This window comes from Notolabrus celidotus, chromosome 2 (assembly GCF_009762535.1).
Source record: "Notolabrus celidotus isolate fNotCel1 chromosome 2, fNotCel1.pri, whole genome shotgun sequence".
Taxonomy (NCBI): Eukaryota; Metazoa; Chordata; class Actinopteri; order Labriformes; family Labridae; genus Notolabrus; species Notolabrus celidotus.
The window spans coordinates 18,593,124-18,606,136 of record NC_048273.1 but is presented as its reverse complement, the minus strand read 5'-3'; the positions used below and the strand labels follow the sequence as shown (position 1 = coordinate 18,606,136).

The 13,013-nt window shown below is 37.7% G+C and overlaps 1 protein-coding gene across 2 annotated transcripts; it reads left to right on the top strand.

Moving 5' to 3' along the window:
* The first annotated feature begins 7,158 nt into the window (after positions 1-7,158).
* LOC117832464 (fizzy-related protein homolog) lies at positions 7,159-12,276 on the top strand. 2 transcript variants are annotated; one of them, XM_034711618.1, is made up of 14 exons: positions 7,159-7,363; positions 8,438-8,556; positions 8,725-8,853; positions 9,002-9,065; positions 9,175-9,302; positions 9,510-9,592; positions 9,842-10,025; positions 10,137-10,202; positions 10,296-10,398; positions 10,600-10,784; positions 10,858-11,091; positions 11,233-11,337; positions 11,438-11,530; positions 11,616-12,276. In XM_034711618.1, the coding sequence occupies exons 2-14, from the start codon at positions 8,488-8,490 to the stop codon at positions 11,655-11,657; spliced, it is 1,485 nt and encodes a 494-aa protein (XP_034567509.1). In that variant the 5' UTR covers positions 7,159-7,363; positions 8,438-8,487; the 3' UTR covers positions 11,658-12,276. The 2 variants fall into 2 exon arrangements, with proteins under 2 accessions (XP_034567509.1, XP_034567501.1); XM_034711610.1 differs by having other exon boundaries at positions 7,162-7,363; positions 9,172-9,302.
* Positions 12,277-13,013: the final 737 nt, after the last annotated feature.

The window sequence follows — 13,013 nt, the reverse complement described above, 5'->3', positions numbered from 1 at the left end:
AAAGCATGGGAAAAAGAGCAGCGGCAGATCAAGATGGAAAAAAGTAATTGTCAAGAGTCACTCTCTATCACGCAAATTCTCACATTCAGTGTAATATATGCCAGATAAGAGTTTAAGTGCAGTTTTTAAAGGGTACCTCCTGACTTCTGATAAACTCCTTGAAGTTGTCAAATAAAACAAACCTCTTTTAGCTTCTGTTGAAATCTTTATATTATTTATATAAATGTATGATATTACCATTTTCTTAGCTCAATGCCCTTAGTTGATGCATCTTTGTTTTTTGGAACAACATTACATATGATGTGCTCATCCAAAACATAACCTAATCTGGTCTGGACATCTGGGTTGTACAGAAAATCAATCAGTCCACAGGCTGCTTGATGTCTGAAAACAAATAACAAGATGGTAAAGCCTGAGCTTTACTACAAGATACAACAGAGAAGTAGAGCATTTCATCTTCCTGACCTGGTCCCGGGGACAAAACACATGAACACCAGTCCAAGCGATGAAAGCCTTTGACTTCCATAAGTTATTTACCTGTAAGTAGGAGAAACAAATTAATGAATGGATGCAGAGAGGGACAGGACTTGGATCAGACTAAATCAGGATAATGCAGACTTTATACCTGATCATTAATTCTTAACCTTGAAGACATATATTTTTAATGTCCTAAATACTCTAAATTAAGGTCTGCTTACTTATTTCTGGAGCTTTTGACTGTGCACAGAGCAGCTAGCATATCGTTTTGATATGACTTGAAATCATTATCATGTCATTATCAAGTGTTATTATTATGCACTGGAACACCTGGGTATAAGGTATGAAAAATGCTACTTACACACCTTTATTCAAATTTTATATTAGAGTCTTTCTCTATCAATAATCTCAAGGTGATACAAACATGGGCTACAGGAAAATGTAGTGATTGTATTTAGAGGTACCCTGTTCTCTGTTACTTTAAAGCTCCTGTGAGAAGTTTTGAACAGGTTGTGAAATTGAGCAAAATTGATAGTGATGCCTCTATATGACCCATAGATGCAAACAAGGCTGTCAGTTAAAAAAAAGAGTGATTATTCCTATATTGTTACTATAAAGGCCTAAAACCACAACCACAGGGTAGAAACAGTGATTAACAGCATGCTGCTGAAGCAGTTTTTTTCATTTACATTTTCCACTGAAAACATTCACAGTGAGTGATGCATTTGAGTGTTAAAAGAAAGCAGGATGAGCCGTTTTGTCAAAACACACACACACACACACACACACACGCACATACACATAGGACAAAATCAACAACAGGTACCTCTTTGTCCAAAGGTGGCGCAAAATCGTCACTGATCAAAAGTTTCTCATGGAAGCTTTAAAAGACTTGTATTACTCCATATGCATTCAAACCTGCAGTAGGTTAAACCAGCTATGTGCAAAAAGTAGTTTTAATGCGATTTCTAATTAAGGACAGAATTTCCACTCTTGACTTTTTACATGTTGTGGGTTGCAGCCAAGCGCAAACCTCCGGTCTAAAAATATGCGGAAGTGTTATAAACTGCAGTTCATCGAGGATCCACTTGAGGCTGGCTCCGGAAGTACCGGAAGTCCCATACACATGGGAAACAATGGGAAAAAGACGATCTTTACAGCAGAAATAAACATGTTTACAGCCTGGTACAAAAGACAAGTGTAGTCTGGATAGCTCATTTCTCGATCTGCTCACACTGTATGGGGGGTGAATTTTTTTCTAATGCGGCAATTTCAAAGATATTGAGATTACAAGTCTTTTAATGAGAGGCACAGCTGACTGTGGGAACACTGTAGCTGTTGGTTAGGAGGCTCAAAGACCGCCTTTTTACATCACAATCACACGACAGCAGCAATATGGCTGCCGCCAACGATTGGCCTCAAACAGCTCTTCAGAAACAGTTGGGTGATGTCACGGATCCTACGTCCATATTTTATACAGTCTATGGTTGCAGCGGCTATGACAGGTCCAACTTTAGCATAAGCTACATCTTCAATCTCACACCTGTCTCTGAGTAGGTGTGAAGTCCTACATAAAAGAATCAGTTGTCATGGCGCATGGTTCTGGAAGATGGGATAACTTGGAGGATGAGGAGGATGTCTTAGGATGTCTGCAGTGTGTTCTCAGCTCTTTCTCCTTTGACAACTTTGTTTGTATTCCTGCTTTAGTTTTCTGTGAGTGGAGAATATATCATCAGTACCATAGTGACTGTATGTTGTGGTTGATAATTTCACCACTCTGTCTCTGTTTTTCAGGCTTTATTTATCACCTAATTAAACTGTTCTGTCATATTTTACACACCTTTGCATTGCTGTCAGTCTATTAACAAGAGTCAATGGCAGTCATCTTCAACTTTTATGGTCAGAGGAAATCGGGCATGTGAAGCACTTTAAAAAATACCACTTGAAGAAAGGTGTTTAGTTTGGCATTATGCTCAGCTACCCTCACTCATCACTAAGATCAACCTTATGTGTGGTAATAAGCTTGTGGTGCAACTAACAATCAAGTTTCACTGTATGGTTTGGTGTGGACTAAGCATCTTAAATTAAGACACAACGTGCAATGGGTCACTGAGACTTAGCTTGGACTTGCCGCCAAACTTAAGAAATGACTCTCAAATTGAGGGAGGATATGAAAATGATGTCACTCCTCAACATTAAAGGTTGTAGTCTTGCTTGGACGTAGTAGAGCCCTGACTCACCTCCAGCCCACAGTTTCTGTGTTCATTAAGGACCAATGAGTCCCCATTGACTAATTGATTAATTGTGGAGTCTATTATTTCGCTCCTGCAGCCCAGCAGATCTGAAAGGGCCACGGCTGGAGTTAACAGTCTTATTGGGAAGACGCGTTCCTTGCACAGGACAATAAGGGAAAATAGCGGAATTAATTGGGTTTGATTAAGAGAGCTTTTCAATGGGACACAGCTTTTTCGCATGACATAATTAGAGGTCAGTTGAGGGGGTCGGGGAGTGTAAGGGGGGTTTGCTTGTTGGCGCCAGTGTTGTGTGGGTGTGTCTGTGAGGGAGACAGATAGACAGACAGACACGGAGAGAGGGGGGTGCTTCCTTCACACTTGTGGAACTATGTTGTGTGTCCAATGTTGTAAATTTCTATTGGCTCAGTCACCAGAAAGCACACAGAGAGGTTCACATGGGGCCCTATGTGCACTCTGTGTGTGATTATCACCACTACACTTGCCAGCATTAAAGGCACAGTGCTCAGCCTTTTGTTACAACTACATGGTCATTAGCAGTGCACCTCAGAGGCTGCATTATTGTATAGAAGAATAGGGGGTGACAGTAGAGTACATTCAGCAGTGTTTTAGGACAAAGGGAAAAAATAATAAAAACATTTATCTCAAACAGAAACATTATGAATTTATAATCCTGTTGCAGTATAATCGAACATAGCAGGAAAGGCGTGCAAGCCCTCAGAGCTAAAAATATATCTGAACTGTCATGAACCGAAACAACGCTTCACGCCTGATTAGATTATCACATATTTCATCACAAAGCTGCACCTGCTTTCTTAGAAAAGTTGTGATGTCACTATGCTCTGATTTCCCAGGATTTGGGACAAATGATGAGCCAAAAACTTTTCAGTGGGGGAAATCTTTAACCCTTTCACCTTATTAATGTGCCTCTGAGCAAGGCACCACACATTACAGTACACGTGTTCCACACTGGACAACTTTATCTAAAAAAGCAGAGGAATAGAGCATCAGACTCAAAAAATATATACTTTTACACTTAGAAATGCTATCAAAATGTTTATACCATCAACTTGTTTATTCATTTTCACATGTTTATATTGTTGATTTCTTTATGTCACAGAGATACTTGTGTCTCAAGGCTCATATTCCAATTATAGTACATTTTGAATGTGTGTTTTTTCATACTGCAGGCAAGGGAGGTATGATCAATAAAGAGAAGCAATTGGTGAAACATGTTATTTCTGAGCACAACAGACGGTATGGTTTAGTTCTTGGGGAGGCTACTGAGTAAACTAGAGCAGTCCCATCCTGCCTTCAGCTGAGACTGAAGGGGCTGAAAGTGAAGCTAGCACGCCCTCTATGTTTGGCACTTGGACATGACAAGGAACTCACCCACACTGAGACACAATAAAATAGTAAATTATCTTGAATTCAACTTCATCCTTTAGTCAAGGCCAAAAGACAGTGCAGAAGGATAAATCACTGCTTGCTCAATGGTTTATTTTTGTATTGAAATGTTGTACAAAAATATATTTTTACTTGTTAATGCTTGTTTTTAGAAACGTTGTGTACATTGAGCTGAGCTGACTAATAATATAATCTATGTCAGTGAATATTGGTATGGAGCTGCAGCTAAAATAAACTATTGAAGTTAACTTTCAGCACACCAAAAGGCCAGTTTTAAGTAAACTCAACAGGCTGATCCATGCTAGAGTGTTAAGCAACAGCCAAGCAGGAAAATAAACCTTCATTTGCTCAAAAGGAGAGGATACAAAGAAAAAGTGTATTATGAGGTAACAAAAAAGTATTGCAATGTGACACAAAACCTATTCCAAGGTAACCCAAAACATAGTGCTTGGTGAAACATTTTGCGAGGTAGTGCAAAAGCATTGTGAGGACTTGCAAAATATTTCGGAGAAAAACAGAGTACTACAAGAAGACAGACCCTAGAACAGTGCCTGTGTTTTTAAATGCTGTTTTGTAATCACAAATTGCACTTTACTTGAAAATAAGTTGCACTTTTAAATGATTGATTGCTTCTACATACTGTCTGTACATGTGCTCCATGTTGTTGAGTTGTGCTATTTATATTGACGTTAGCTGCTGACCTCTTGGCCAGGTCGCCCTTGTAAATGAGGTCTTGATCTCAATGGGACTCATCTGGTTAAATTAAAAAGAAAAATACAAATGCACATATACCATGGTGCAAGTTACACATTATAAAAGTAGCATGGTTTTTTTACCATAGTCTTTTATTTTACTTTACTCGTATCATGGATGTATCCTGGAACATGCTCCATGGAAGTACCATAGAACAAAACTATAGTAAAACATTTCTATAAGTTTACTATGGTTAAACCATTATACATGAACCATGGTAAAAGTGAGAGTATAGTAAAAGTATCACCTCTAAATTGGACCATGATACTATTACCATACTCACTACCATGATAGTGCCATGGTGCTACCATTGTAGTTCCATTTCATATGTACCTTGGTACATGTCGTGGTACATGTAAAATGGAACTACTAATGTGAATACCATATCTTGATTACCTTAGTATGTGTACCATGGTACTACTGTCAGGGTAAGTGAACCATGATACAACCATTGTACATGTACCATAAAAATGTACTATTGAAAAAGTACCATGGAATAATTAAATAACATGTACCAGTTGCATCATGTTCCATGGAACAATTTTTTTACCATGGTACTTGTACCAAACAGAACAATGGTATCCGTAATCTAGCACCACTATTTTCAAAGAAAATGTAATACTATACCTCTATGATAAAAGTACCATAGTTACATTTATTATGGTACTGTACCCGTAGTACTACCATGGCAGTAACACAGTCAAGTACTATGGTACCACCATGTGTCATTGACCACTGTACTTTGGTTCAGCTGTTGAACATGTACCACAGTTTTTTAGAAGGTACCATGGCACTTGTACTACAGTTATATCACAGTCAAACCATCAGCTTAAGCAATTGAACCAAACATTCTAACCAATTTATAATTTTTCAATGTTATAAAACAAGATAAGCCATTAATCACATCAATAAAAACTACAGTAAGCAGCCAGCAGTGACTCATATCATTACTTTTGATAAATAACAATTATTATACCATTTTAATTTCTGCTACCAGTTGTATAGTTACCTTAATGTCATCAAGCCTGCAGGTGTTAGTATGAGAGATGGGATTTTGGCTCTTTGAATGGAATCGGATCTTGAGGAGCCGTTCCTTTCAAAGAGTCGTTCAAAAGACTGGCTCTTTGGCTCATTGTTATATATATTTATTTTTTAGAAGTCAACCAGGGCTAACTCGGTTTTATTAAGGAAACAATCACTAGTAAGATAAGATTTGGATCAGAATAATTTAAACGTACACATCCCACCAATACATATACTCTATTGGTGGGAATTATTCTGAAATATTGATTATAATTTAATTTGGCATTGTAAGATGGTGCCATATCCCCATGCTCGACAGTGAGATCCCTATTTTGAATTTTCCCTCACCTAAAAAACGTTGTGACACTATAAAAACTATGCAGGCTAAAGATGACTTCCATGCAAAACAACTTTAATGTAAAAAATTCCACACAAGAACATTTTAACAATACAGAAAAAAATACAAAAATAAGAAATAAGAATAAATATATATGTATATAAAAAATTAAAATACAACTAGAATAAAAATTGGGACATTATAAAATGTGAATACATAATTGTACTACCCCATCTGGTGTTTCTACACCTGAACTACTTTACAAACAGGAGCTCAGCTCCTTGACTCGAATCCACATCAAATCAATGTAAACAATAAAGTGTAAACAATAAGTGTGAACCATAGGTGTGAACAAAAGTCAACTCATGGGGCACGCAGGTGACACGTGAATGCACCGTGGGTGGGCAATCTGCATATATAAACGGCTCCCAAATACATGACTCGCAACTGAGAATCGGTTCTCATCGTTCACTTAAAAGAGCCGTTCAAAAGACCGACTCGTTCAGGAACGACTTGGGGGTGTTTACAGAGTGTAGCCTATTAATACTAATGCCCATAAACTACTTGATATGATTCCATATACTTTAGCCCTTTAAAATGGCAATGCATTCTGTTGTTGGATATGAAATTAGGAGAATGCTTAAATAATTTCCATGGACGGAACAAGATTGTCCAGGACATTTTGTCTTTTTTCATTTCCCGGGTGTTTTCCATATATGGGTTTTCACGTGGGAATCATAGATTGTATAAAACAGGTGTGAACCCTGAATATAGGGATCGAAAACCCTTAAAATCAAGTCATGATCCCTCTGAGTCCTTTAAGAACCCTGCCTTTGCATTATTAGTCCTGTATAATGTTCTCTGATCGTAGTCTTCAGACCTCCTCTGGCAACACATGAAGCATTTCCGTGTTATGATTTGACAGGGTGACGTAACGATGGTGGACAAAACTCCCACAATGCACTGCGATCTTCATCTCAGTTAAACGGAAAAAACACTACACCTAATAGTTCATAACTTCAAAACTCTTGTTTGTTTTCATCTGACACATCCTTGCGTTGTTCCTCTTCTGTCGGGATTCTGTGAGATGACCTTCGGGACTGGGTCGTTGTGTGTAAGTTGCAAACAACATCAGATCAGCCACAAGCTAAATTAGCCAACGCTATAGTCATTATTATTGTCGTCCCTACCTTTCTTCAGTGATCACAGAAATGTCACACAGTATTCATTGGGATGCCATCTCGTTTCTTACATTTGTGATTCAATGCTATGAACGGGTGGTGTTACCTTTTAGTGTCTCCTGAAGGAATTAACCTAAAGTTAGCTAGGTGGTCTTTTCAAACCCACCACTGATGTAGCATTACTTGTTGTCATACTTCATAATAAATACACTATGGGCATTTGTGAGCACTACACTGTAAGTGTTAAAGAGAGTTTTCTTTAAAAAAATATAAGAAAAAAAAGGAGAGTAATATGATAAGCGAGTGAGTTTTATTCTTAGCAGTTTTATTTATTTATTTATTTATTACCTAGTTCAAATTTTAGTCACTTTTATTCTACTTTATTTATTTATGTACTTATTTATATATTTATTTTAAGTAAATCATCTTATTTTCTTTAATGGTTTAATATTGTAGTGTTTTATTGTCTTAGACATTTATTTTATTTTTGTGATTTTGATTTCCTGTGTTGAATTTTAACATCTTATTTTACCTCCAGTGTTTCCTCATTAAGATATCATGAGAGCGTTTCCTCAGTTTGTTCAGCAACTTCTTTTTAATTTTTAATTTATTTATTTGATATTTATTGTTTTTATTACTATTGTTGCATATATTGTGTTCTTAACCTTAAAATTGTGGGGTGGGTTTGCGGTCTGGGCTGGGGTTGGGATCTTTTTCTTAATTTATTCAATTTTAGGTTGTGTTTATGTACAGCACTTTATGTTATAATGCCATTGTATGAAAAGCGCTTTATAAATAAAGTCTGATTGATTGATTGATTGATTGATTGATTGATTGATTGATTGAAGCGATTGCTGATTCGTTAGAAGTGTTTTCAGGTCACTAGTAAATAATTTTGGATACTTTTTATTAACCGTTTCCTTGTGAGGAATAACAAAATAAACGTAATGAAAATAAGAATAGCTGCTCGATTGCTCTGTGTAATTCTGCTTCTTTAAACTGTCCAGATTTCAACCCTCCCCAGCCTGTGAATGTGGGATCAGGATTTCAGTCGAGGATGGATCCAGAATATGAACATCGCCTTCTTCGCCAGCTCAATATTCAAAACGATAACTTTAGCCCTGTCGTGAGTCATTTGAGACCCTTTCCTCCTCTGTGTCATTGTGCTCCGAAGCAGAGTTAATGTTTTGTTTCAGCGCACACAGTCTAAATATTAGTAGATATCAAATCTTAACAACCCTCAGAAACAAATGCAGATTATACCCTTTTTTTCTTTTTCTGTTGTCTTTTTCAGAAACTGACCCAGAGTCTGCACAATCGAATGCCAACGAGCTCCCCTCTATCTTCACCCAGTAAGCTTGGAGACAGATTCATTCCAACCAGAGCAGGGGCAAACTGGGATATCAGCTTCCACAGGATCAATGTACGAACATGTTCTGGTGAAATACATTGAGAAGAGTGTCCTCATGCTTGTGCTAAAGAGATGTAGTATACTTGTTTTGATTAGGAAATGTCGGTGTGTGTTTTGGAATTGGATGTCGGTATGATCATGGTCTTCTTAATGTCTCCAGGAAAATGAAAAGTCACCGAGTCCGAGCAGAAAAACAAAAGATGCTGCTTCTGATAATATTAAAGGTGAATACATTTCTCACAAATCATTTTGGAAAAAGTATATCTTTCCTGTGTACACCTTGATTTACAGTTTTGAGCATGTGTACTAATTATATTTTTGTATGTGTAGCAGATGGGCTGGCCTACTCTGCTTTGCTGAAGAATGAACTTCTGGGAGCAGGAATAGAGAAGATTCAGGACCCCCAGACAGAGGACAGACGTCTACAGCCTTCAACCCCAGAGAAGAAGAGTCTCTTCACTGTATGAAAATGTCATCTCTACCGGTTTCTATAATTAATTTTACAGATGCACCTGTACAATATGCTCTCAGAGCACTGTGTAGTGATTAAAAAAACATAGAGCAGTACAACACTACTCAGTTAGTGTATATTTTTTCATCTTTGACTTGTGTTGTTTTAATGAAGGTGCAAATGAAAGTTATAGTGTTCCTCTGTTTTTTCTGCGCAGTATTCACTCAATAGCAAAAGGTCATCACCAGATGATGGCACCAACATCTCCCCCTACTCTCTGTCACCTGTCAGCATCAAAAGGTAGGAACACTTTATAATAATGTTTCTAAAACTTTATCCTTGATTCTGTGATCCTGTGACAAACAAAGAAACTGTTTACTGATTCTTAACCTTGGTGTCCCGACCCCAAGATTACCTCTGGTTGTCACCATATGGTTGTGGATAGAAAAAAAGACATGTTAATAATGCAATAATACATACCTCAACTTGGTCAAGAACCACTGCTTTAAGACATCAGGGTTTATTGGTGTGTAACTCTTCTTGTTGCAGTCAGAAATTGCTACGTTCACCGAGAAAGCCCACTCGCAAGATCTCAAAGATCCCGTTCAAAGTCCTGGATGCTCCAGAGCTTCAGGATGACTTCTACCTCAACTTAGTGGACTGGTCTTCTCTCAATGTGCTCAGTGTTGGGCTGGGCACATGTGTTTACCTGTGGAGTGCTTGTACCAGCCAGGTAATGTCCAATTCCAACTTTCTATGTGTAACGACAATACATTTGTGTTTCTAGACAGTATGAATAACTAATTCTGCCACAGACTCACTGTCTAAATGATCTTCCTCTCAGGTCACGAGGTTGTGTGATTTATCTGTGGAGGGAGACTCAGTTACGTCAGTTGGATGGTCTGAAAGGGTAAGCTCATGTCTTACTACCTACATAACACTGTGAAGGTTGACTTATGGTACAATTAGTTTTTATTAACAAAACTATTCTTTGTGTTTTTAGGGGAACCTGGTTGCAGTGGGAACTCACAAGGGCTATGTCCAGATCTGGGATGCTGGTGCTGGGAAGAAACTTTTTGCAATGGAAGGACACACAGCCAGAGTTGGTAAGAGCATTCTCAGGATGGGTTAGAAAATGCCTAAAAGGGAAAGCCTATGTCACTTTACAGGAATAGAAATGCAGAAGAATTTGTGAGCATTAGACTGAATTCAAACTTGAAATTCTTGGTAGTTTTCATCTAGTAGAACTTCTGTACTTTTGTCCAATGTCGAGTATAAGCATTAGTTAACCTCCTCTCTTCTTGCAGGAGCGTTAGCCTGGAACGCAGACCAGTTGTCTTCAGGAAGCCGAGATCGTATGATTCTTCAGCGAGATGTGCGGACACCTCCTCTCCAGTCAGAGAGACGTCTGCAGGGACACCGACAGGAAGTATGTGGCCTAAAGTGGAGCACTGACCACCAGCTGCTCGCTTCTGGTGGCAACGACAACAAGGTAAAAATATTGTATTCAATATACCTGCTTCTCTCTCTCTGCATTCGCTTACTGATATTACTTGTGTTCTCAGCTGCTGGTTTGGAACCACTCCTCGCTCAGCCCAGTACAGACATACACAGATCACCTGGCTGCAGTGAAAGCCATTGCCTGGTCCCCTCACCAGCATGGCTTACTGGCATCTGGGGGCGGCACAGCTGACCGCTGTATTCGATTTTGGAACACCTTGACTTCACAGCCGTTGCAGTGTATGGACACAGGCTCTCAGGTCTGCAACCTGGCCTGGTCTAAGCACGCTAATGAGCTGGTAAGGATCTACAGATACAAACTGTGAACAAGCATCAGGACAATACCTATAATAACTTGGTATTCAAATTATTAAATCCAATTTATTACAGTCTATTGATCCTCCTCATTAACACATGTTCTATATTGTCTTTTTGTCCAGGTAAGCACTCATGGTTACTCTCAGAACCAGATCTTGGTGTGGAAGTATCCAGCTCTCACCCAGGTTGCCAAACTCACAGGACACTCCTACAGAGTACTTTACCTGGTCAGTGTATGTTTTCTTTCTGATGAGAATGTGATCCTGCTGTTCACCAAGTTACTGGAAATGGACATCAACAGTTCACTTTTTTCCCCCTAAATGTTAGGCAATGTCCCCAGATGGTGAAGCTATCGTGACAGGAGCTGGAGATGAGACCCTACGCTTCTGGAACGTATTCAGTAAAACTAGGTCAACTAAGGTGAGAATTCACTGACTGGTAACTTCATTGTATAATTACAGTCCCTTCATCTCTTTAATACAATGTTTTTTGTGTTTTGATGCAGGAATCCGTATCAGTCTTAAACCTCTTCACCAGGATACGATAACAAATAACAAAAATGAAAACACTAAAACTCTTCTTTGATTGGATCCTGGCATAGCCACCGAATAGCTCATCAGCATGGTGCTAAGGACATACGTAGGGCATCATGTGACATTTGTGATAGAGAAGATGACCGTCAAAACAACTGAACATTTTGTATTCAACTGTTCAGGAAATCATTTTGATTATTGTGCTGTAAGTAGTCTGAATGTATTTTTTTCTCTATAACAAGTGGGTTGAACACATCACAGGCCTTACTTAAAAGATATTGTGATACAATTTTCATGTAGTGGACTGAATTTTTTTCTTTAGGTTTTGCCAAACTCAGGTCTTATTTATTCAAAGCTGCCACTGCAGCTGTCGCTTAAAAGGTTTTGAAAGGAGTAAGTTGCCACAATGTATTGAGACTAAAGCATAAAAATGTAACATTATCACCTACTAAGGCCTTTACAGTATGTGCACCATGTTTACTGTGATCCTGAAGAGCTCTAAGGTTGACAGAGACAGGCTGAAATGCAGGTGTATTCCCTTGGACAGAAACTCTGATGCTGTGCATTAAGATTTGTACTACATGGTTGATCCTGGGTAGTAAAGAAATAAATAAAAGAAGATGGAACTAAAAACCCAGTGTCAGTGTTGTTTTTAAATTAGCATAATTTCACTTTCAATTTATTTGTCAGATGTCGTGCTACATTATATCCATTTGCTTGGTGGGACACATAATTAAAAATGCTTAAATCTGTATATTGTGTACCACTTAATTCAATATATCAGAGATACTTAAACTTAAACTGTGTTATTCCAGGGTAACTTTTCAAATGGTATATCTTAACATAAAAATAAGTCTTCATAGAGGATATAACAGCCATTCCATTTCAGCCAATACGCTCCTTAACTATGGAACAGCCTGCTGGAGAATCTGAGAGGAGCTGACAGAGATATTGAGACTTTTAAATGCAAACTAAAAACGTATTTATTCAGGCTTTTATGCTTTTTATTGAATTACTTACCTTTTACTGTAATATTGATTTAAATGTTGCTTTATAATTTTAGTAATTTTAACTGTTATCGTGATCCATTTTTAATGTTTCAATTCATTAATTAATTAATTTTATTTATCTACTCAGTTTTATTGATATGTTTAGCCTTAGTTTTATTTTCAACTCTTATCTTTACCCTTTTTAAATCTATTTATTTGAACTATTTGTATTATTAATTTGGATGCTTTACCTTATTTTAATGGCGCATATTTTATTGTTGGTGTGCATTTGTCTATTGTATTTTATTTTATTTTATGTTATTTTAATTATTATTATTATTATTATTATTATTATTATTATTATTAGCATTTTCCCCTAAT

Bases quoted from the DNA above. Each gene is read 5' to 3' on its own strand.
- LOC117832464 (XM_034711610.1), top strand. From the start codon at position 8,488: ATGGATCCAGAATATGAACATCGCCTTCTTCGCCAGCTCAATATTCAA. The intron at 8,854-9,001 runs GTACGAACATGT...TAATGTCTCCAG, and splicing joins TCAGCTTCCACAGGATCAAT to GAAAATGAAAAGTCACCGAG. The intron at 11,531-11,615 runs GTGAGAATTCAC...GTTTTGATGCAG, and splicing joins GTAAAACTAGGTCAACTAAG to GAATCCGTATCAGTCTTAAA.